A 26,797-nucleotide genomic window follows, 5' to 3' on the forward strand; every position below is an offset into this window, starting at 1 on the left:
GCTCATGCTTTCAGCCTCTGGTTTACCGGATCCCGATTCCATTATTTACAGAGCACAGACTGTAGCTGAAATATTGCTGACTGCAGCATAGAACAACCATCCTTCACGAGCCCTGTTTCCATGACAGCTGTAAATACGATTAAACTCAGTTTCTCTTAATTTGGCACTTTGCTATATTTTATTCAGTGGAAGAACATTGAACATGCAGAACTTGCAGATTATTGGACAGTTCAGTTGATTTAAGATCATGTCAAGTTTGCCGGATTCCACACAATGAGGCTACCCTTGTAATGCACCAATAGCATGATAGTCGTCACTGTGTTAGTAGTATACAAATTTATGTTTGTCAAGTTTCTGAGATACTAACAGTTATGTATTATCATGATCATTGTTGTGATGTTTGCCATGAAACATATAATGGTAAATATTTTCCTATAAACAATTAGTTTTCAAATGAAGATCTACTTCTGGTGTCTGCTTCATTATCCTGTCAGTAATGGTTTTAAGATAATTCATCTATAACGAATATGGTATTATGTCAGCTCTTGAACAAGTTTTAAAATGAAAATGATTGCTAATTTAAGCATGAATAAGACAGTTCCAACATTTCTGCCAATGGGATTCCAGGGTAATGGCACCCCTATATAGCATGCTTGTCATCAGGACCTGAAATGAGGATTGGGTGGTTACATTGTCAAACCTGTGTCAGTGTTGCCCTGTGGATCCAATCACTGAAGTACCTGGGCCCCGTTCAACAAAGCGATCTTTGCGCTAAGACTATTGTAAGTTATGTTAAAGTATGGGAGTGACGATCACCTTAGCGCTACAACTATTGTAAGCCTATGTTAAAGTATGGGAGTGACGATCACCTTAGCGCTACAACTATTGTAAGCCTATGTTAAAGTATGGGAGTTACGATCACCTTAGCGCTATGACTATTGTAAGCCTTTGTTAAAGTATGGGAGTTACGATCACCTTAGCGCTACGACTATTGTAAGCCTATGTTAAAGTATGGGAGTTACGATCACCTTAGCGCTACGACTATTGTAAGCCTATGTTAAAGTATGGGAGTTACGATCACCTTAGCGCTACGACTATTGTAAGCCTATGTTAAAGTATGGGAGTTACGATCACCTTAGCGCTACGACTATTGTTGGCCAATGTTGAAGTATGGGAGTTACGATCACCTTAGCACTCAGATTGCTTTATGGAATGGGGCCCTGGTCCAGACCAGATTATTTTCTGGCTGGTGGGATGTAGCTGGAATGTTGCTGACTAGGTTTAGCATTTGCTAGCTAGTTCAACATGTTCAAGATAAGAGATATATTTATGACTGCATGCCCTCTGTTCCTGCTCCTCAATGACTCCGACACCACACATCCCATCCCCTTTCCCTATGTCAGCTTCCTTAGGTGGAGGACTTGTACTTAAACTATGCTCGATGTCACAAAATAATATTTCCTAATTAATTCATGTACGAATTAGTTTTCAAAGCTTTTGTTTTTTATACAATTATCTCTTTTTAAAAAAAACAATGATCCCTTAAAAGTATGGCGTTCCAGGGGACATCGCGAAAATATGTTTTGGGGAATGACAAGTTGTCTCCCTTACCCAAATGACCGAGTTTGAAGTAAGTTAAACAAATGAAATTTATTGTCACGAATCAAAGGCATTATTAATATTTGTTTTACCTTATTTCACAAATTTTGATGGATCTGCAAGGCAAATAAGTGAACATGCTAACTGATTGAGATATGATCCATGAAAATTTCACATTTGCCATGTTGAACTCAAATACCTCCATGAACACTGATGTGCTTCTTCATTATGTTGAAAGATGGTCCGCTACATCTTATAACACTCATCTTAAAGAACTTTTTTCAACATTTATCATTTCTCTATTTTATATCCCTTATTCAATCAAGGCACTTTCCTGTCATTTAGATACATTTGTGATTTTCAAATCTATCTGCTGAAATTATTTTAACTGTACATTGTAGAGTTTCCATGTTGGTGCCATGAAGATCCAGGGTAGAATAGGTCTTCAGCAACCCATGCTTGCCGTAAAAGGCGACTATGCTTGTTGTAACAGGCTACTAACAGGATCGGGTGGTCAGGCTCGCTGACGTGGTTGATGCATGTCATCTAATCCAAATTGAGTGGATCGATGTTCATGATGTCAATCACTGGATTGCCTGGTCTAGACTCAATTATTTACACAACACTGTCATCTAGCTGGAATATTGCTGAGTACAGCGTTAAACAACAAACCAAACCATGTTTTTGCAAGTCCCAACCACCTATTCTTGTCACAGGGAGCTAAAATGGATTGGGTGGCCAAACTTAAACCGAGTTAGGAGAGTTTTCCCATTTTCCAATGAATTTTGTTTTTCTCTTGCAAACTGATCAGTCTGATGATGTAAGTACGGAATTATTGGGACGCCAAAGCCTAAGTTTGTTCCCCATATTTCATTGCTTCAAGACATCCTTATATTTTGTGAAGGGGTATTTTTTTCTGTTTGCCAAATGACTTTCCTATTTTACCCATCTTATATGATTCTATTTTTTGTTTCAATCAACTATACCCATCAATTGGTAATAGTGAGAACAGTCAAGCAATATATTTTGGTTGATGCAACAGTTTGGACCCCAGCCAAGATGGCCAAGACAACAACTAATTTAAAAAAAAAAATTGATAATATTTTGTATGTGTTTTATTCATATTAATATTAGTTTATACCTCTCTGAATTGTCCAGAACACTGTCTTTGTTTGATTTGACAATGTTAAGTATTAGACAAGTCACAGTTACATTGGCAGCTCAAGATGAGTAGTTACATCTGCATGCTGACTGTCCAGAATAACTTGTCAGCTGATTGAAATTGGTAGGTCATACATAGATGACAAGGATATATTCTTGCACTGTCATGACACCGCCTCCGTGGTCTAATGGTAGAGCATCCGCCCGGAGAGAGGAAAGTCCGGGGTTCGATCCCCGACCACGTCATACCAAAAGACGTTTAAAGATGGTTGTTGGCGCTTGGCATTAAGGGGCTAAAACAAGGACTGGTCGGCTCGGAGTCAGTATACTGTGTCTGAGTGGGGTATTCATGTTAAACTGCGGCATGGTATCTCAGTGAGCTAGCACTATAAATCGGCATCAGTCCGGACTAGTAGAAGCAGCCACACACACACACGTGTGCATGCACGCCACTATATAAGTGCTATAATCTTGGACGTGAGATTAACCCCATTTCACCTCACCTATCCTCACTGTCATGACTTTCAACCTAGGATTTCATATCTCAGCGGTAGTTCCAGTGGCACAGACTTGCAGTGACTTGCAACCATTAGATGTGACTGAAACCTCTATCATGAGTTTGAATCCAGGTTCGCCCTGGTTGTTTATAGGTTGTCAGCACCATGCCATGCTTGTGGATGTCCAAGGCCTACATCACTCGGTCTTTCTTCCCACATTAAGCTGACACGTCATGATATATCTGGAATACTGTTCCAAGTGGCGTTGACTCACTCAGCAGACTGCTTCTGTAACTGTCACCCCAGATTCCAGGCAGGTGCCCACCCAGATTCACATAACCCCCTGATTGTCGTAGACCTGGTGAAAACAGTACTGCTATAAGGTTCAAAGGGGAAACATATAAATTGATTAGTGATGAAATATTTTGTTGAACGACACCTGTTTAGTCAATGGTGGTGCCCCCATTGTGAACAGCAACTTCAGTCCACTTTGGTCCAATGGGGATTTCAAGACAACTGATCCCCAGTATCCTATGTATTTGCAATATTTTCACTTGCCCTATAAAATTTTATTCAATTTTGTGTTCTCAGTTATTATTACTATTTTTTGTAATTAACCTTTGAGTTGAGGATATTTCCGACAGACAAGTCAAATAATTCAGTCACTACCATCTACATTCATCTTGGCCCATTCAAATTCATTCAACCATGAACATTTTGTTTTCCTTTTTTACACTCATACTGGGTTTTTTTTTGTTAAAAACATCCATGTTTTGGCCTGTTGGTGATCAAATCATGTTTTTTCTCGTTAGTCCCACCATTCCCGATTAATAACAGCCATTACCTTCATTTACTAGAATCAATAACGAGTCGCTTACAACAAAAATAATAAATGTAATTGCCTCCCGTTAAAATTACCTTCGACATCTGCTGCGTAAAAGGACTTTTTGTTTATTTCTTCAACTGATAGTTGCCAAGTATGCCATCTATTTATGATATTAGCGACATGTAGTTTGTTATTATGCTGTATAAACGTACGAGAATTGAAAACATATTCTAGTTTTACGTTCGAAATTATCCTGCATATTTGATTGAAAATGATTAGAAATGAATTGTTACGATTGAAAAGTTTCTTCCCTTCTTTCTTGCCCTGCAAATGCTGCCACTCGTCAATATGAGCGGACGAGTTGATTTTTTTAGCCTTGTTGTCGTAAGATAGATCAGATAGTAGTAGGGATGCATCAGCATACATTCAAATTTCGAAGAACTTAAATTTCTGACCCAAAAGTGGACTATGGATAAAAAATATTTTAACTTTAATCTTTCATTTTTCAACTTTTATCATCAGCATGTGATGAAGTTGTCATTCTTCCTGAATTATGAGTCACGTCATCGCGTGACCTCCTCCTTTGGTTAGTATCACACCATGACTTGTACCAGCCCAAGCACTCAGACCAGGTGCAGAGACAGTTGATTGTGTGGGGGACATTGCTCATATTGTGATCTACTGGTTTGTCTGGCCCAGACTTGATTACGTACAGTCCCATGTCCTGAAGCTGGAATATTGCTGACTGTGGCATCAAACAACATTCACTCATAAATTATGGTCACATAAGGTAATAATTATTGCTTGAACTGCCTTGATGAATTCCTTTCATGTTGGGATGCTTCTTTGATGACCCTGCTTTGGGAGCACTTTATTTGGGAAGTCCTGAGCCCCAGAAAGCCAACAGTTTTACATCAGTTCTGTCTTCTGACTTTATTTTATCCAGGCCCCACTTCCCCAAAGCAAGGTACGGCTACGACGATCTTAAGCCAATCTTAAAGTGCAGAAGTTGCGAACACCTTGGCGCTAAGATTGCTTTGTGCAAGAGGAATGTGGGTCATTACACAAAGCATACTTAGTGCTATGACTGTCATATGGCCATGTTGAAGCATATGAGTCACTACCGTCTTAGCATTTTCATAACTTGGTAGAATGGGCCCCCATAAAACGAGGAGTTAGAAAGGGAGAGAACTGCTGTAAATATTGCTGTCCGTCCCCCCCCCAAAAAAAAACCTCATCAGTCACTCATTAACCCAATTTGACTGTTCACAATATTTTTTCTCCAATTTTTTTCACAGCCCTACTTGCATGGTCCTGATGGCCTGACGATCTCTGTCAAACAATTATCCATTCGGGCAAAACATAACAATATATTCTTACTGACCATGCTTTTTGGGGCGCATTGAATGAATTTGCATTTGAATTAGTATGTTTCAACTAAGTATGTTTCAGTTTATTATATTTCAACTTAGTATGTTTCAACTTAGTTTCTGTTTACTTTCAAATGGGATTTCTCCATGTCTAGTGACCTTGAAGATGAATTATGAGTAACACTAAATGCTTTTTTTTTTAAAAGGTAAAAGTGTGACATTGTTGTGGCCAGTTTTGTACCTATTGTGTATGTTGTCTGCAGCTTACGAGCTTGATTTTCTTATTGTGTGACCTGGAATCCCCTTGGTAACCATGGTAACACATTGCCTCAAACTAATTGTCTCAGGCTATGATTTCTTTTTGCTCTCTGCCTAACCAGGATGATGTCATCGCCAAAGTAAGTGACAATGTCGCCTTGACATTCTTACTTTCTGTTTTGTTGTAGGGGACATATCAAAAGTTCTCATGGCAGATTTCTTGGTGTGAGCAGTATTGTGTTATGATTTGATAAAGTACAAACACACTTTGTTTGGAATCTTTTTACATGTATGGAATAAACCTTCATGCAAATTCATGTCAGTACAATAAGTTATTCAAAAGAAATTGTTAAATACATTTTGAGACCAACTTGTGATGTTTGCTGTTTGAAACATCTTTGAAGCATTCCATGAACATTTTATGAACGTTATATAAACATCTGACATATTCAACACAAAAGCAATATTTAAGACACTTGTCTTACACAAAGGTAAAATCACTTGAGACAGTCTTTACAGACTCAAGACATCTGTAGAAAACTTGTTTTTCTTAAAGTTAGACAACGGAAGGCTTCTGAGAAATCTTGTGAGACATCCCTGAAACATTCTTGAGATGTTGTGTAGACACAAGAAGTCATTTCAGTGTTGACGATGTATTGGCCAGGCTATGAGAACTTTTGTCTTGTCCTGCGTAGAGTATCATGCTTATTCTCCTTGTTGGTGTTTGATGTAGCAGATCATAAACAATGATCAATAATTATGTTATGATGAGCGTCACATGGGCATGCTTCTGATTCTGTTACCAAGGTAACATATATTTTTGATGATACCAAATCTTTTTCTTTCTTTATATGATATTGCTTGTCCCATCACAGCCAGGTGACTGGTTTTGGTGTGATGTTTTACAATATTCTGTATGTGCATATCCACAATATCCAGTTTGGCTATTGTAGGAAGACAAGAATGTTTTTTATGCGTAATATCTCTACTGCTTGGATCAACTTAACTGAAGGCAATTCTTCAGTTGCAAACTTTTCTAACTCAAATATTCAAAGCTGTCACCAGAAGAATTACTCATAGTTAAATCAAGATACATCAAGGGGTCAATACAGGACCCTCCATCTATTTATTCCGACATTTTTGGAAACAGTTTATTTATTTCTGCTATTTTAATCTTAGGCTCACCCTAAAGAGGCAACACAATAGTAATGTTTAAAAGAAAGCAATGTGTCTTTCGATAGCCACTGACCCTAAGAATTATGGAAATCTGTCTTAATCAAAGAACTGAAAGCATTATTGTTCATTATGTGCTATGAGTTTCTGGAAAACCCCATATTAGTGCAAAATGTTTTCCCTTCAAAAACTATACAGCATGTGAGATAGCATGAATTCTCATCTTTTTGTCATGTAACCTACATCCATCGAAATATGTTGTTAAACAAGAACAAAATAATTTTGTTTTAATTGAAAGTTGTTCTCAATCAGGTATGTTTTGAATGAAATCTTGGTTTGTCAGCACCATATCCGTCTTGTGGGTTTCACCGAAGTGGTCAATGTCTAAGACCTGCATCACTTCAGGCTTTCCTCCCACATTAAGCTGATATGCTGTGATATAACTGAATACTGTTCAAAGCAGTGTGAATCCATGCTCACTCTGTGAAAGGGAAAAAGGAGAATGTTAATTGGCACTACAAACATGCTGACGCATGGACAAGGGTTTTGTGCTTATATGCTACTCAGCCTTTGATAGGGATCTCTGAGTGTTCAGGCAGGGACTGAATGTTTCTGATTGCAGGGAGATGATGTGATACAAATAGCATTCAATATTGCCTTGGAACTGACTCATTTTCAGCATCATTACAAATAATGAGCAAGTAATATAACAGTCCCTTTAGCTGCTGATGTAAGTTTTGTGACAGTATGATATACCTTAGTATCCCTTTCAAAAGTTGAGTAGTATAATTGGTGAGGTGAACATTATACTGTCGGCGGCTACAGCTTCATGGATGGAAATAAAATCTTAAATGTTAAATTTCAGGGTTGGTCAGTATTCTCACCAGTATATTTGTTCCATGTTCAATAGTAACATTATTTTTTTGTAATTCCTATATCTATATTTATCACAGATTACACTAAAGTGTCTCTTATGAAATTGATATATAAGCTATTTCCAGCTTTGATAATAAAGCTTAATGTTGGCTGGTATTTCTGTAAAATTGATATGCTGACCAACATCATTGTGAGCGTATGTAAACAGTCATTACATGTCAACAACAATATCTCATTTCGATAAATCATACAATTCAATTTCTGATATGTCAAGTAAATCGAGCCTGTTATTCAGCTTTTATGAACATCCTCTGATGTGACAGTTGCCTGGGTTAGTTTTCATGCTGTTGTTACTCTTGATTTTAGCTTACGGATATGTTCATTTATATCATTCATAAATAATCAACATGTGATATGAATTTGCCTAATATTAAATGTAACTTCCAGGTGAGCAACATAAATTGTAGGTTTATTCTATGTATTCACTGCTATCATGCACCTTATTTTATCTCAGCAAGAGAAGCATGACAAGTCTATCAGGCCCTGTCCATTCTTTTTCTTGAATACTCCTGAATTGTAATGTGTTAGTTGTTGATGGTCAAAGGGAGACAACTCTGAAGCTCCTATACAGAGGAGCTGAACTTCATATCTCTATGGTAGCATAGGAGGATAACTGATTGACACTGAGGTGGAGTGGGTGGGGTTTCAGAAGAATAATCTGTTCCAAAAAGTCCTGGAATTGTCTTTGTCATATTTAGAAAACCGAATATTAACGTTCACTGAACAGCTGAAAAATAATGTATTTTGAGTATATAGGCTCCTTATCTGAAAGAGAAAATATATATCTCATGGCGCTAAACAAAAGTTTCAGAATATAAAATGCTTCTGTCCCTAATGTCCTGATATGATGTGGGATGACTGTAACTTGACTAGTTCCTCATCTTCAGCCCACTTTGTCTGTGCCTTGGTACACGATAGGCTGGCTACAGCTGCTCTCATTCTGTCCAGTATCTAACATCCTGTCTTTTCTGTTTCTTTCATTGTCCACTTTTTGACTGTCCAACAATACACTGATTATAATCTGTGGTCCTTGTTCCCATATTCTCATCCCAGTTTTACAAAGTGATCGTTGTGCTATGGGCGATTCCCATACCATAGTCTCAGCGCTAAGATTGTTTTGTGAAACCTTCCTGGGCTCCGGTCAACAAAGCGATCTTAGTGCTATGACTATCATAAGCCTATGTTAAAGTATGGGATCATCTTAGCGCTAAGATTGCTTTGTGCAATTGGCCCTTCCTGGTCCGAGTATCATTTGGACTGCTACTGTGTCTATCTTTGGGAGTTCACACTAAGAACCCTTTCAGCCTGTGTCCATGTGACTAATCAACGGACAGTTGACCGACCTTGGTGTACTGGTAGCTGACCAATGGTTCTGTGTGTTTCAGGCCGAGGCTGACCTGCGTGTGGCCCAGTCCGAGTTCGACAGACAAGCAGAGATCACAAAGATTCTTCTTGAGGGAGTCAACAGCACCCATGTAAGTGAATAATATATGCATATCTGTTTTGTGCCACATCCATCCCCCCATAGCTACACAATTATTGGTCAATGGATCAGAGTGCACTCAAATAACATTCTCAGCTCCCTGGGGAGTATACAACCCTAGCTGCCATTAGGCTCATGCCTTCTACTACCCACCCACCTATACACTGCTGAAGACCGCTGTGATATGACAAGGTCCCTGGATGAGCAGTTATTTATCCAAATGGGTCTTTAGGGAGCTGGTCATAAGGTCACAACCAGCCTGACATTATTTCAGTATGTTTGGAAAATTTTCTTTTAAATGTTGGGGATGGAAAAAAACTAATTTATGCACCTGAATAGCTCTATGCCTTTGGTAACCCCATACCTGAACATAGACATGCATTCATCTTGCTGCTAAGATCACTTTGTGGAACTGGGTTCTGGGCAAATTCCACAAAGCGATCTTAGTGCTGTATCTGTTGAGGTCCAGGGCCCTGCCCATTTGCAAAGCGATATTACTGCTAAGACTGTTTTATGTCATTGTTAATGTATGGGATTAGGAGCTAGATCATCTTAAGAGTTTAGATCACCTTTTGGAGTAGAGCCCTTGGCAAAAGCATGCCCTATGATGGTCTAACAAGTCCATTTTTGCCTCATCAACTGTTTCTTCGTGTGTGCAGGCCCATCACCTCCGCTGTCTGAACGACTTCATCGAGGCCCAGGGCAACTTCTATGCCCAGTGCTCCCAGTACATCAGGGACCTCCAGAGTCAGCTGGGGAGGTAGGTGTCACACAGCTTCCAGTCCTGGCTTCCCTGCTTGGGGGTGGGGCTCGTAGGGGTGGGGCAGGCTGCAGTCAAGCACCCTCTGTGTTGTTGCTAGTGCACAGACAAGCCTACTGTCTTGCTCATGTGGTTTCTATGGAGCATTGAGATGATCGGGGCAGTAGAGGGGGAAATATTATATCAGTTTGAAACTCTGGCAAAACCAATGGGACTAAAGAATCCCTTTGTTCTTTGTCTTGATCTATTAGAAGGCAAATATATAAACAGCTTTTGATGAAGACAAGTCTAGATTTGTATGACCTGACCATCATGGCAGAAGTTTACTGAAGATGACTTGATAGCTCTCTAACAATCAAGCTATGACATTTGGGGGCAGTCAGACCACCCTTGTGAGAAGAAGACAGACGTGTCAGAGCACACTCAGGGTCCAGTTAAACTGTGTACCTTCAGAAAATATGAAAATAAAATGGCCTTGTGCCAGTTAATTATGAGTTGCTTGTGTACAAATAAATACACAAAATAACCTAAAAGTATAAAAAACACAGTTCATAATGTGGCTTTTAGCTTACGTGCCTGTATTTCCATACTTGCTGATTGAATGCACGTCACATGCATGGACTCCACTGCAGTGAACAATGCACACAAGTGCTGTCTTCCTTATTGTAACTTAGACCCATGTCGCTGTTGTGAGCTTACAGTGGGGCTGCACTAGGGGCTGCACATGCACAGATGCACGTTAGTAGTCAGCTGAAACAGCATCTCAAGCAGAGTGTGCAAGAATACCCAGTGGACTATACCTATGGGAGTGAATATATATTTAATCAGTCTGCAAGTTAAGCCACTAGCCTGAAGCCCAAATCTAGTAACAATCTGTACGGTCTAGTGATGTCAGGTAGACTCAAATGTGTTAGACTCTGACTGTGAATACTCAAGAAAAGATATAAATACCCAAGGAGAGGGGTACCATGTGACTCCAATGGCTCCAAAGCTGTAGCACTGAGACAGTAGGCTTGTGTGTGATAAGGAGAGGATTGTAGAAACTGTACTTAGGTGTTTTGTGTCAAGGTAAGTGGTAAAATGTACAGACCTCTATAAGGTTCCTCTCCTGCAGAACATGATAAGGATCAAGGGAGACAAACAATATGACCTACTTTTATCGTTATTTTTTGGTTTACAGATCTGCAGACTCTAAAAATCAGGAACGTGGAATCAAAATAAAATTTGATTTTTATTTTTGGTTTTTAACTGCCAGGTCCGACCTAGATAAATGATACATGCTCTCTTACCTTTAAACATTCTTTGAAATACTATATAGCTTCACAAGACTGTGTTTGTTTTTTATTGCAGTAAAAATGCTTGTTAATATTTTATACCCCTGTCACAGTTCACAATTATCTGTAAACCAACTAATAACAAATAAAGTTGTAAGTCAGGTCATAGCTTCCCCAAACTGTAACCATGGTAACATCTCTGGTTGTTGGTGGTGTGGGGAGGATGATCTGGATGGTGTGACGTGCACATTTCTTAACACTATCATACATGTGCTGGTTTTATGAAAAAGGTTTCTGATTTGGATAATTCCGATTTTTACCTTTCAGGATGAGTTCCATACCCTCTTTTCTAGGTGTTAGCCATAGGGTAGATTCCATGTGTCTGCTTCCTTATCTGAAATGAAATACAAATGGTACGGTTGTCTGGTCAAATCTTGTATCAAATATCAGGGGAAAAGGTAGTTATGAAGATAATGATAGGGATGTAGGTAGTAGGCAACTGGGCATTTTTTCTCCTCAACAAATGTTCGATCAATATTGGAAGGAGACAAAAATGCTGCTAACTTACTGATTCAGTGTTAGGCAATAAACACTCACTCACTTGCCATTTCATAAGAGGCAACTAACGGGATCAGGTGGTCAGGCTCGGTGACTTGGTTGATACATGTCATCGTGTCCCAATTGTGTAGAACAATGCGCATGATGTCAATCACTGGATTGTCTGTTCCAGACTCGATTATTTACACACCACTGTCATATGGCTGGAATGTCGCTGAGAGTGGCATTAAAGAACAAACAAACAAACAAACCAGTTGCCATTTAAAGAAACATTTCAAGCAGCACCTCTCACATTACAGAACATCACTTAAAAAATATGCGTTTTTTTCAATTATCGTCAACCAGCTATATTTGTCAGAAAGACTTACCAAAGAAATATTTAGAAAAATAGGATTATATTTGTACCATAAAGCAAAAGAGTTGATCAAGTTTTAGAACGCTCAAGATCTGTGAACATGACACAAAGTAATGTGTGAGGGTGTGTGGTGCACTAAGCAATGCATTGCTATCCACTCACCAATAATGTACTCATTTCTGTTACCCGATGGACACCCAGCCTGTGCTGCACTGGCCTATATGTGACTGTACATGCTCTGCCCATGCCTTTGTTTTCAGTGTGTCAGCAGCCACCCCGCCTAGTGGTGATATGGAGTAAGCAGAGCCGACTTACATCTTTGCATTTGTGTTATTGCCAACTTTTTGGTAGGAGTGCATCAGTCAGTTAACGTGGACAGCTTCGAGCACACAGAGAACATCCTTCAAGGGCGTGATTATCACAACAGAAATTTCTTTCTGTTTGTTTTCCTGAGCTGTTTATGATTCAAAATAAATGACCTCTAATATGAATACTAAGGTGAATTACCTTTCTTTTTAATACATGTGAATATTAAGAGTGTTTGAATTGTTGAGGTTGGTGATATTGAGCCATTGAAGGACTTCTCATATATCAGTGCTCCTATGCTAATTAATTTTTACTTGTTTTTTTTCTCAGTGTTAAGAGGTCTAAACAAGGGCCCAGCGTCTGCTTGCTTGTGTTGTCCTAGATTAGAAACCTGCCTTGTCATCTTGCATAGTGGGTTGGATTTCTGATGACATGTGTTCCAGAATGCTTCAAAATTCTGTAGAATTTCTAACCCGAATTTCAGGAACAATACTTTATCAGTCTGGAAACATCTTAACTTGTATTTAAGGAGCTATACAATGTATACAGTCTAAGACTTTAGGCACCAGCCAGAAGCCCCAGTTTTGTAAAGTGCTGTTTGGTCTAGTAAGCTCAGCTAATAAACATCTGTATGATTAAACTAAATGTACTAAGAATGATGCTAAGAACGAACCTCAGACACATAAGTTTTTGGCACAGACTGCATATACTTCACAAATCTTTCGGGGTGGTAGCCTGCATTTAAAAAACTCTATTTCATCAATCTGAAGGCGTCTGAGCTGCATTTGGGAAACTCTACTTTATCAATCTGAACTACGCTTACAAGTTCCAAGCCCTGAAAAGTGATTTTTTTGTGTAAAACTTGGTAAAACTGTCCAAAAATGTTCTGTGAAATCTGGTCAACCACAGGTTTGCCTGGCCCAGACTCAGCTATTGCCAGATCTCAGGAATAACTTTCTTCTGGAAAAAATCTGGAAAGATATCCAGCCATCAGCATTGTGTAAATATAATATAATATGGGGCGGCTAGTGCCTATTTGATGCCTATTTGATGGTGCTAACCCATTGAGATACCATGTTTAAATTGTACACCCCACTCAGACACAGTACACTGACTCCGAGCTGACGAATACTTGTTTTATTTCCTTACTGCCAAGCCGCAGGCAGCTTAACAATAAGTACCTTCTTTAAAGTCTTTTGGTATGATGCGGCTGGGGATCGCACCATCAACTTTCCACTCTCTGGGCAGACACATTGTCAACAAGTCCACGGAGGTGGCCTTGAGGTAGTCATGTTGTAGTTTGAGCATGAAGATATCTGGAACATTTGTCTTTGTCAGACTTATCATTATGTCATTTTCATTTGACTGTCAGAGAGAAATTTCAGAGTCAATAATAATTGTAACCATGGTAACAGAAAATATCTTTATAATGTCACATTGTTGGAAAAATACATGAAATTTCCCTCTGTCAACAACTCCTCCATCAAGATGAGCCTTTATCTTTGTAGAATATATTACATTATCTACATCATTATTGCACCTTTATTTAATGTCCAAGTTTCTTTTCTGGTGTAGTATAATTTTCTTTATTTGTAGAAATAGTTAGAACCAGAGGCACAAAAAAGGTGGATAACTCTTCCCTGTAGAGGCACTGCAGTTGTCTCCCTTTGAATTGTACAGTTTCTGCACATAGATGCATAAATTGCAGTTTTAGATCACATTGCTTAATTTTCCTGTAGAAAAAAATGTCTGCCTTACTAACATTGGCCCAATTTGTTAAAAAACACCTCTGCTTTTTTTAATGATTGTATGTGTCATTCATTTTAAAAGATATATAGTGAATGGAAGTTTCAGTGCACGTATTGTTTCTGATTCTCAGCATCTTGGATACCTCTGAAAAACAACACAAAGTGACAGTCAAATTTGAATTTATTGAAGTTTCAGAGAAATTATGTCATAAATACATGAAGACATCCAGTTAGGTCATTTTCTATTGTACACTTTTTAAACTTAAAAATAATATTTCCAAATTTATTTATTTTTACAATCAGAATTCTGGTTTACCTATGTCAATATTGGCACACTCACCCTTCTGTAGCTTATCAACCTGCATAACTTGCTCATTACGTTCCAACTGCTAGTCCTCTAAGCAACACCACCCATGCTTCTTTGAAAAGGGGATCAGGGACGTGAAGGTATAGCAAGCTGATTGCACTCAACTGCATTTATTCCTAATTTGCATGGAGGTTTCCAAAGAAAACTCTAAATAGGTTGGAATCCTGAAGAAATCTAAAGTGCTGGTACTGTACAAATTGACCACAGCAAGTCATTGTAGTTCAACATTTTCTGTCAAACCGTTGAAAAATCAGAATATTGTTTTCTCTTTGGCATTCTTGACATCCTAGAAATTTGTAGAATGCAAGTCCATTTTAAAGGCATGTGGATTCAATAGATGGCACTTGGATATTTGCCTTAATTCTCTTTAGAAGTTTTGAAACAAGTGTAGAATGCAAGAAAGTCCATTTCAAGCATCTGGATTTAAAAGATGGCTTGTGGATATATGCCTTAATCCTCTTTAGAAGTTTTGAACCAACTGTGGAAAGCAAGAAAATCCTTTGAAAAGACCGGATTCAAAAGATGGTACTGGGGTATTTGCCTTACTTTCCTTTAGAAGTTTTGTAACTGTCAGTTTACTGTCACTTTTAAAAAGTAAAGAATTCTGATTTGTGAAGAGTGTGTGGCTGTCCTAACATAAGACAAAGCATTGGTGTAAATTTTACATTCACAGAGGCATAGTCAGTTTGTTTTGTATGTTCTGCATTTGAAGTAGTTAGGGACACACTTCTGACAAACTGCATCCCTTCATTCATTCTACACCAAATTAGTTTCTACCACAACGCTATCTTTAGGTCCTTTCACTGCACAGTTTATGTTTCTTTAGTGCATTCCTTAACACCGAATTTATATTTCTCCAAATTGAATGACACACCCAATCCAACAAAATTCATCTTGTTTAACATGCGGAAATCACAACGAAACCGTCAGTCATCGTCCATCTTCCTGGGACTGAGAAGCATTCATCAGCCTGTCTCTGGTCTGCTTGTTATGTTTGGTTTTGTCTATCTTTCAGTTATTCTGTTGGGTCAGCCACAAGCATGGGTGGTGGGGCGCCCTCTAATATGCATTCCTCCAGTGTCCCAAATTCCAACAGCCCCTTGATGCCCTCTGCACCCCCTGCAATACAAGTCACAGCACCCACTCCAACTGAGAAAAAACAGGCCCGAGTATTATATGACTACGACGCGGCAGATAGTACTGAGTTGTCATTATTGGCCGATGAGGTATGACTGTGTGTTGGATAAGTTTCTTGTTTGGGTTATCTCCTCTTGACAGAGTGAATGGGCTTGTGAGAGAACATTCATATGAAAGAGTTATGGCCGATAATCTTGAAAGGAAACATCTACGGAACAGGTTGAGGCAAACAATTATGTGGATGAGAACCTTTAAATATTTTAGTGACACATTTTTAGAGAAAAAGTATCACAGACATTGATAGGATCTGTGCAGGTTACATTAGCCAGAAGTGGAACAGCCAAACCTAGCAGCAACTTAGAACTTGGCCAACAATGTTTGCAAAGTGCATTCCCCAACTGGGACACTGTACCCTCAACATTGTTCTTTGGCTTCATCTTCATCTTGGGCAATGGGTAAGCGCGCTTTGTGTGAAGGGGTTGAGGGGGTACGTTCATTTCTTCATCACCTGTACAAGAGCAAGTTCTTCCCTCGTTTCATTTGGCTGGTCATTGTTTATTACTTTAGGAGAGATGTTCTCCATGCTATAATCTTGTTTGTTTGTTTTGAATATGATTAAATATAGTTTTGAAAGATAATGCAGCCATTAACAGGCAATGTTAAATACAGTACTTGATGTTGTGTATCAGGAGACAATAATTTGTGGATTTAACATCAGTCTTGAGTGCTGAGTGGAAACACAAAGGGGTCCAGCAGTCTAAGGCTCCACAATTCAAAAATGTAACATTACCTTTCAAGGGGAGATAACTCTTCATGGTTCAGTATCATTTCTAAGTATTTGTAAATGTTCAACTTTCTTGGAATTCATGAATTGCTTTCTTGTCAAATGTTTGCTTTCGTGAGTATTTATTCCACCTTTACAGTGAATAATCCTATGTGAATTACAGATACATAATACAATCTGATCATAGACCTAAATACAAATCACAAGTGAAATAATACAATATGTACATGAAAGTTTCAGTGTGTTGATCACCTGTTGTTATTGGTATTTATCTAGCAGCTGTTCATTTATGTCAATTTGTTTTGTCATTTTCTGTTTCTCAGTGGTTAGTAAATGTTGTATTGGTGTTTCTGTGGTTGTTGCCTTCGTTGATATTGTATTTTCCTTCCAGGCTTAGAGATAGGGACTGGTCACATATGTAAGGGGAATTACCCAACAATATCAATGAGGGGGAGGTCACTCTTAAAAATTTTAGAGGCTTATAAAAAATCTCTGAAACATTACTCTACCCTACAATAATTTACCAGTCCCTTCCTAACTATGATGGAATATGAATGATTTGCAAAATCATAAAATCTTAAGAAATTTATTTTCATATGTAGAAACACAAAATCATTTATATACATACTGTGTTTTTTATTGATAGAAATACTTCAATAGAAACTGGTATATCACTTACACAAATTGTGTATGCCAAGTAAGGTTTGATACTTTTATTTGTTACCTGCCGAAGTATTGTAACAAATGTTATATTTGGGATAACACTTTCTTAGTAAAGTACAGATTCTTGTACTTTTATGGGTTGAGTCCTGTCCGGGATTCGAACCCACACTGCCAGAGTGAGGCTACTAATTGCCAGCCCACAAAGTCGAAGTATTGTCTCTCTGGGTCAGAAGTGGTCCCCAGCAACCTATACTGGTTGTAAGAGGCAACTTAATGGATGGGGTGGTGAGACGCGGTGGCTTGATTGATGGCGTGTCATCATACCCAATGGTGTGGATCGTTGCTCATAATATCAATCAATGAATTGTCTGGTCCAGACAAGATTATTTCAGGCTACCATCATGTTGCTGGAATATTGCTGAGTACGGCTTTAAATAGTTATAATATCAAAACAATATTTTGCTGTTCATCTACAGACTTAAAGTAATCAGTGTGATCTTATATGCACCATGTGTAAATACTCAAATATTCTTATTAGATTTAAAGAGAATAGTGTCAATATGTATTATTTGCCTGAAGAACTTTTTTGGGACATAGCTGGAATATTGCTGAGTTTGGCATAAACAACAAAGGAAACATTTCAGAAGAGAATAGTGTCAAGTGTGGATCACTGTGCCCAACAGTGTGCTCATATTATTGACCACTGGTTTGTTGGACAAGCTTCTGTGATGTATCTGGTACATTATGGAGACTGACTGGTTAAAGATGATTATGGATTATGGATATGATTATACCCATAGGAATGTCATGGGAGACATATCAATAAGTGAAACCAACGGTTATTCCAGGGTAGACTACGCCCCAAGCAACCTCTGCTTGTCGTATGAGGTAACTAATTGGATCAGGTGGTCCCTTGGCTGATGGCATGTCAGTTGTCGCTGACATAATAGTGGAATATTGATAAGTGCGACCGTAAATAACTAACACACACATATACACACACTCTTAAAATAGCAGGAGCATTCTAATGTTGATAAGGCTTATGAGAAACATCAATATTTATTCTGTTATTGAGGAAGTACCACAACTGTTCCTTATCAATCCTACGTGTTTAATGATTACTGACCTTTTCTTGTCCCACTTGCAGCTAATTATGGTGTACAAAGTTGCCGGTCTTGACGATGATTGGCTGATGGCTGAGCGGGGTTCTCAACGAGGGAAGGTGCCTGTCACATACCTGGAGGTGTTGGAGTGATGAGGCCACACACATCTACCTTCATCTGTATTTAGATAATGATCTTAGTCTTACTACTTACCAGGGTTACCAGGGTTACGTGCTAGTAACAAGGATCCTTAGTGTTACCATGTTTTGTTTCTAGAAACAATGGTCGTTCGTGCTACCATGGTTACATCAAGTGTAACGGATCCTTAGTATCACTGTGGTTACTTGTAGTAACAAGGATCCTTAGTGTTTCCATGGTTACTTCTAGTAACAAGGATCCTTAGTGTTTCCATGGTTACTTCTTGTCACAAGGATCCTTAGTGTTTCCATGGTTACATTCTAGTGGTAAGGATACCTAATGCTACCATGGTTTCTATCCAATATGGCTACTAAGGCTGATTTAGTCACGCTTGGAATTAGTTTGAATAGACAGTCCTCTTGTGCAATTGTTTTTCTTTAAATACTCAGTGAGAGTGCTTGTCCTCACACTGAAGCTTGGTCTGGCCTCCCAAGACTGATGGTCTGTCTGTTGATGGCTTTATGCATTGAAACGGTTTCCTGTCAAGGGGCCTCTCATTCTTTACAGGATCGCAAAGTCCCGTTAAAGATACTTGCACATTCACAAAGTACATCTTAATAGTGAGTTTTCACCATATAGAACATACAGTTTTCTCAGTTGAAGGATCTTTGATTCCTCTGCTTGTGAACATCAATGTCTGTTATGATGTATTTCAGATTGAACTGTTAATAATTTAGCTCACTCCTCTTGTCTCATGGTAGAAAGCTCTGAAGGGCTAGTTTCAGTTAAGATCAAGAGCTCTATGTTTAATACAAGGTTGACAGGTGAGTTGGGGATTCAAACACTTGCTGATTAAAGGTTTAAATTGTTCTATAGTCTCAAGTGGTCGTTCACTCTGAAGTATTAGCCTCTTTCCAATTAAACACATTTCTACATTTTCACATACAAGTCAGTAAAGTAAAGATTCATGATTAAATGTTTCCATTCCATAAGTATCATGTGATAATATTTAAGTTGTTCTTTGTTTTTCTGAATCTGGATAACCACATGAACACTATTGTTGAGAAATGGTTGTCTGTTTGAATTAAGTATGTCTCTTATTTTGCTTTAATATCTAAAATTATTGATCCCTTAGTAGCCAATGATATGAATTAAGGCTAAACTACAACCATGGGCTGGTGTACATAGTACTTACATATATATGTTTTATGTTTCTATATTTTCTGCTATGCAAAACCTGATAGTCTTCACTGAGGCAAATCAAGACAAGACATATGCATACAAGTATATACCTACCATTTCAATCTTGATTTCCAGCTATTAAGGCCATGAAAAGTTTGAAATAAAGGTTTCTCATTAAAACATGCCATTTGATCAATTTGTCTATTTCACTACTTGTGGTTTCAGTAAAAAAATTATGAATTTCAGATTGTCCAGAATCTAATGTAAGAGTTATCTTTTTTGTGCCTAGATTATATAGCTATGTGTGAATAGATTTCTTACGTACTGAGAATAAAAAAGAAAATGCCTGATGACTGGCTGTTTTGGAAATATGCATTTAATTAGAAACATTCTTTTTAATTTTACATGGCCAAATGCTTCACTTTAGAGGTAAAATGTACAGACCTCTATGAAATATCTCTTCTGCAGAACATGAAAAGGAGCAACGACCTTGGAGGTCTAAGGTGTTTTCCTGGAAATAGTTAAATTTTCTCAATATTTTAGTAATGTTCTTTTGCAGTTGTGATATAGAGTTTTAGAAGCAGAGAGGTAGTTAATATGTGGATAAATTTATTCATTGTAGATATACATGAACCCTATTGTCACTTGAGAGAACCCTATTGTCACGTATTGTGAGCATATATGTATTGCTATGTGTAAGACTCACATCTATGATGGATCCGTGACATCTTTGTAGATTCCTCTCTAGATGGCCACAAACAATGAAGAGGTTTTGGATGAATACAACTTTCAAAGTAACAAAAAGAGGTCACGGTTGGGCCAGTCGTCAAAGGTGCCACAGTTCGCTAGGCCTAAGTCATGCAAGAAACTTATGATGGTGGGTTTGAATGCCAGTTTGGCCCTGATGCCCTGATTGCACCAAAGTGGTTAACCCTATTAGCTCCAAGTAACAACACTAGGTGCCTAAGAGACCTGATAGTGAAGTGGAAACAAGACAGAACCAGCATCCCTCAATGACATTAGCATGATGTCTTAGCTAAATGACATCATCTCAGCATGACCTTGACACTGGGATAATTAATTTTTCTGGCACAACATAGACATATGCCTCAGACCCACAATAGACCTGAGGCCTACACATATATATATACATGATATATGCATGTTCCCATTGATAGTTTGTCAACCAACCTTTGTACATCATAACTGCCAAACTTGCCTTCTTTCAAACACTGTAAGAAATAACATGTAATCAGTGTTCAAATTAAGATGGGAAGCCCAAGGGTCCTTGTCATGACTTTAATGTGAAGATTTAGGGGCTCCCTAGATTCAAAAGCAGAACACCACAAGGACCCAAGGACTCCCCTTAACTTCAAACACTGTAATGCCAAATGATGTATGCTGTATCTGTGTCTATTTATTGACTCCTATTCTCTGGCTGGATTGGGTGTAAATTCAAGTCAGCATTCCATTAACTTTGCATTTGTCCTCCCTGATTGTCGGAATCACTAGAATTATGAAGACTTGGAAATGGTTTGTCAGATGCTTGAAACTCCTGAAAAATGTTTTTTTTTGCCAGATTTGGTAACTCAACTTGTTTTGTTTTCCTCAACCCCATAAGCTTTCATGGCACAATTGATCCCCATGCACATGACTTTTCACCTGGCTGCACTTGTGTAACATCAGACCCTTAGTGGACATAGTTCACCTCCAGTGATCACAAACTGACGTGTTGCAGATTGTTGATCCATAAACCACATTGAGATTCCTAAAGAATCAACTTTCTCCCTGTGTATCCACATTGTTCAGCTTTGTGTTTTGTGAAAGGAACAGTCAATGATGTTTGTTGCCTTGAAGCCGGTGGAGAAAGGGCTGTTATAAGTTTGAAGGAAATGAGTACACTGGTTGCCCCAATACAATCTCACATCACCATGACAGATCTCTCTGCAAAGTTTGTAAATATTTGTAAAGTATTTTCTCCACCATTAGTTACCAGAAGTTTAGAGCCTCTGCTGAGCCTAGATTGTACTATATTGTAGAATTGACACGTGATTCGACTACACATCAAGGCTTAAAATAGATTAACATGTCAAATGTATGATTGTCCCTGAGAACATACATAAACATTATTAAGGGAAACCAAGAAATTGTTCAATCCAAGCTCCAATGTGTAACTGGTCAGATGACCAGTAGCACTACTGCAGATGTATACTGAGCAAAACAAGTTGGGGCTATAAGGTCACTTCATATAAGTTCCTTGACATTGCAAAGAAAGGTGATGTTTTAGTTGTAGTCGTTTAACCTGTGTTTATAGTGAGTTTGCTGTAAAGAGAACACGTGTTCATATTTACGAAAACAATCCTGATTTTGCTACAGATACATATTAAACATATTCAAGAATAGAGCAGATTTTGATTTTATTGCTAGACAAAGCTTTCCCTCAACCACTCACATTTCACTTGAAAAATATCTAATGAAGGTGTTTTATTGCAAAAATGAGATTAAAAAAAGTTCACTTGTTCATTCAGAGTAAGCCTTGATTGTTGTCATCACAATTTAGAAGTATGCAGTGCCAGTATGTTGACCATTGTGCATGCTAGGATTTCAGCACATGTTGATCGATGTGCATGCTTGGACTGCAGCACATGTTGATCGGTGTGCATGCTGGGATTGCAGCACATGTTGATCGGTGTGCATGCTTGGACTGCAGCACATGTTGATCGGTGTGCATGCTGGGATTGCAGCACATGTTGATCGGTGTGCGTGCTGGGATTGCAGCACATGTTGATCGGTGTGCATGCTGGGATTGCAGCACATGTTGATCGGTGTGCGTGCTGGGATTGCAGCACATGTTGATCAGTGTGCGTGCTGGGATTGCAGCACATGTTGATCGGCATGCATGCTAGGACTGCAGCAGATGTTGATCGGCATGCATGCTTGGACTGCAGCACATGTTGATCAGCATGCATGCTGGGATTGCAGCACATGTTGATTGGTGTGCATGCTAGGACTGCAGCACATGTTGATCCGTGTGCATGCTGGGATTACAGCACATGTTGATCGGCATGCGTGCTAGGATTGCAGCACATGTTGAGTGTTGTTGTTTATGCCTGCATTGTAGGATGGAAGGACATGTGAGTGTTATGCATGCTGGTATCACAGTACCTATTGTCCCTTCCATAGTACTGGTTCCATCCCCTAGGTTCTGTCAGGGGAAGTCTTCCTGGTGGTAACAACAACCTGTATTTAGATATTTGAACTGACCGCTCCGCCAAAATTGAAAACAAAAATATTACAGTCTGACATGTTGATAGTTCAGATGTACTGACAACAGATTCAATTTCAAAATATTTTCAGCAGAAATCAACTCCATTGCAATTTCCAATAGACTTATTCAAGTGCCAATTTCGCATATTCTTCAGGAGGTATGCAGGTCAATACGCAGAACTGTGTCTGCCAGGTACCACCCAGTGTGGTTCAAATACCTGAGTCACCCTGATTTTAATCCTTGATTTGTCGGCACTGATATCTTTGCATTTGGTTTCACCAAGACCAATGACCTGCATCTGTTTGGACTTTCGTCCCCTTCCAGTTGATGGTGCTGTCTTAGTGCTGATGACCTATTGGGTTTCTCTTCTGCAAACTCAGGTTGGATTATCAGGGTATAGCCAGGCACCCTAATATGCAAAGACAGACCTCATTTGGCATCTTAGTTGATGTTAACTTGAAAGCTGACTAGCCTGTGTATTTAAAGGGGATAAACTTCCAAATGGGACATTTTATCCACATGAATATTTGCATGAGTAAGATGTTCAATATAATTTCGAAACATCAAACTTATTTCAGTCAAATTAGCCCTAGTTTCTCTCCTTGTCAACTTTGGCACTAACACTAGAAATAACAGTTATAAATATTATTTTTTATGCTATTGATAGAGGTCCTAAAAAATATGTAAAAATTATTTGAGCCACACTTTTTATGCTTTAGATAAAAGTAATTTTATGGTCAGTAAGAAATTAACAAAAGAGCCAGAGAAATGCCATAATTGTATTGTACAGATTTCTTTAATAGCACCTGTAAAAGCAACCAGGATGTCTTGATGTAAATAGATCACGTCTTATGTACTTGATGCCAATACTTTCAAAATTATTCCGCCCAAGAAATTGCCCTGTTATATGAAGCAATTTTTTGACAGCAATAATGAGAAATATTTGGCATGAAATGTCTGTGGCTTTTGTGTTCCTCAACTTTAACCTTTTCACTCCCTCACTGTTGTGTATGTGTGTGCAGCTCCCCAAGTTGAGATAGAACCCTAGCGAACTATTTGGTAGTAGTGTGTTATGCCATGTATAGCTTTGTAATGATTCAAGGTTCGCTAAAAGTATTTTTCTGGGAGAATAATGGTTATTTTTGTTGACTGTTCATTTTTGTCAAAATAGTTTTTCAGCAGCCTTTTATTTGGTTTGTAATAATAAAGTAAATCAGTGAAGTATTTGATGATGGAAATATAGCAATATGACATGAACTTTGAGGGGTAAAGAATTTGTTTATGAGAGGAAGAAGAAAATGAAAGGATCAGACAGTTGTCACACAACCACCCAATCTTCAGAAGTCGGCTTTCATGACAAGCATTGGCTACTGGGAACCTGGTTTGACACAGAATCCTCAAAAGGTTTTTAGTAAGGACTCATTATTTAGAGATATCAAATTCATACAATAATATGCATTGTATTGCATGTTCCACTTGATGAGGGGGTCCCATTTTCCAGTCAAAATAATGTTCATGTACTTTCATTTTCTTCTCTTTCTGTCTCCTTGTTCATGAGAACAAACTATCAGACTGTTGAGCCTTGGGAACATTAACCCTATGAAATACAAGGAGGCTCTTCATTTCAGTCGTATCTCCTTTAAATATTGTTACTGGTTTACTGATGGTTTTCATCCTCTCTCATTATGTCCGAAAACTCTAGATCTGGTAACGGTTAAAACATATTGCTTACATTGCTCAACTCTGTAATTGTAGATATTATTTGTGGAAGTATTATCTTAATATGCTTTAAAGGGTTTGTTGGTATTTGCATGTTTATCCGATGATTGTATATAGACAACACTTTTATTTTCGTGTTTATTCCCTCATTTATTATGAAACATCACCTTAATTTGTTCACCTGAAAGTCTCCAGTTGGATACGAAGTGATCTCTCTGTAAGTCTCAATGCAGTGAAACCAACCCTTCAAGAGATCATTCCACTATTTCTGTCTTTAATGTGTTCAGTTATGATTCTAATAGAATTCAGTTATTAATTCTTCATAAGTAATACTGAGACTGCGAGCATAATTCTAATCTTAGTTCCATATCAGACTGGTCAGAATTGTACTGTCAACTTGTAATAAATTATTTTTTTCAGTGATTAACTAAAATTCATATTGCTGTCATTTTGTTTGAGATGTTGCAGATTGATATTTGTAAAAGTTGTCAGGTGTATTCATTGATCAACCTTTCTGCTTTTTAATCTGGTTGGATAGAATTGAACTGAACATGCTGAATTGTTTTAATGAAAGAAAGTCTCAAGGAATGTAGTTTATGTTACAACCTTGATTATCCAGTCCTCATAGACCAGATAATCAGGTATTATTCCCAGCAAAAAGGTGTCAATTCAGACTATACTCATACTATAAACTTGCATGCTATTCAAATGAAATCTTTCATTTTATTTCCATGAAACAGTGTTTTCATGTTTGTTTTCATTTGTTTCCTCATTGTTTGCTTAAGTTGTTTATATTTTCATTTTGAATCGTCTTTTAGGTAATGTTTTCATTCATGTCTTAGAATGAATTTTATACATTTTCAGATGTAAGTATTTAAATTCATTTTATTGTACTTTGGGAAAGGAATGCTTTTAAGTGGAATACCTTGTATATACCAGGTATGTTATCAATATTGTATGATACAACTCACTGTATATTGCACTGCAGAATTTAGCTAGTCACTATTGAGAGGTGTTTACCATGTGTATTTCAACTACAAACTATTAGATATAAATGTATATAGAATATAAGTAAAGTATTCAAATTATCTTCATGTAATAATAGAATATTTAGAAAACAGTTGAGATTTTAGGCTTTGTGAAGAATATTTAGAAACATGTGTAAATCTAGTGACTTCATACCAAGCTCAACACCAAAAGAAAATGTTTAAGAGTGTCTTTTTGGTGATCCAAAAATATGTGTAACAACTGAATTGGTGATGCAGTTATTTTACATGGGTTGCAAGTATAAGACATTTTGACGATTTCTGACAAAATACGCTTTCTGGGTAATGTTTGTTTTCTAAAGTGTTGAGCTGTTGGTATGAATGTCTCGACCATTGCAACAGTTACATATGCTTGTAAGCACATTATCTGATTATATTTGTAGGGGAATAAAGTCTTCTTTCATTCATGAACTATGTGCTGTTTTTGTCTTTGTTCTTCTACATGGTCAGTTCCTGTTTGAAATAGAGCCCTGGTATTCAAGGTGCCTAATGGTATGGATTGTCTTTTGTTTGTTTGTTGATAATGATGCACTTATCATTCAAGCTATATGATTGCGGTCTGTAAATAATCAAACCAAACAATCCAGTGATAGATTTTGTGAGCAGTGAATCATGCGGTGCCGGTAGGATGACCCACCATCCACAAAGTCACCAAGTCTGAACCATTAGGTCATCTCTTAGGAGCTTATTCTAACCCTGGATTTGCAAACTATGAAGCCAACCACTTTTTTTTAAATGGCCCATGTTCACTTATATACACTCTTGTGGTCAGTGTGGTTTTGGACAATGTGTTTATGGATGCACCAAAGGTTAACATTTCTCTGGTATTCCAGCTATCCAACTTTTGTAATAGCAGATGAAATCTTAAAAACGTTTTCGTAATTCAGTTTTCCTACTATGATTTTGGAAATTTAAAAGCTCAAAACCTCGTTCTTTTCTATAGCTTTCAGTTGTTATTTTATTTTATCTCATTAAGTGTTGAATTACAGAAGTTCAAGAGCATATGTTAGGCTATGGCCTTGTAAGTCAAATAACCTTGCTTTCGCTTTACCACGTTCTGTGACACCATGTGAAAACTATGTAGTC

At 38.0% G+C, this 26,797-nt stretch overlaps 1 protein-coding gene across 5 annotated transcripts in view; it reads left to right on the forward strand.

Moving 5' to 3' along the window:
* Positions 1–26,122, forward strand: part of LOC139459524 (endophilin-B1-like) — a 66,196-nt gene extending 40,074 nt beyond the window's left edge. For 3 of the 5 annotated variants that reach the window (XM_071241047.1, XM_071241048.1, XM_071241050.1), the window contains 6 exons: positions 5,834–5,851; positions 9,206–9,295; positions 9,963–10,063; positions 12,511–12,546; positions 15,687–15,897; positions 18,403–26,122. In XM_071241047.1, the coding sequence (XP_071097148.1) occupies positions 5,834–5,851; positions 9,206–9,295; positions 9,963–10,063; positions 12,511–12,546; positions 15,687–15,897; positions 18,403–18,510 (564 nt within the window). In that variant the 3' untranslated portion in view covers positions 18,511–26,122. The remainder of the gene's footprint in view (positions 1–5,833; positions 5,852–9,205; positions 9,296–9,962; positions 10,064–12,510; positions 12,547–15,686; positions 15,898–18,402) is intronic. The other 2 variants (XM_071241049.1, XM_071241051.1) reach the window with 2 other exon arrangements.
* Positions 26,123–26,797: the final 675 nt, after the last annotated feature.

The sequence above is a fragment of the Haliotis cracherodii genome, unplaced genomic scaffold, assembly GCF_022045235.1.
Source record: "Haliotis cracherodii isolate W230 unplaced genomic scaffold, xgHalCrac1.p SCAF_13, whole genome shotgun sequence".
NCBI classification, from domain to species: Eukaryota; Metazoa; Mollusca; class Gastropoda; order Lepetellida; family Haliotidae; genus Haliotis; species Haliotis cracherodii.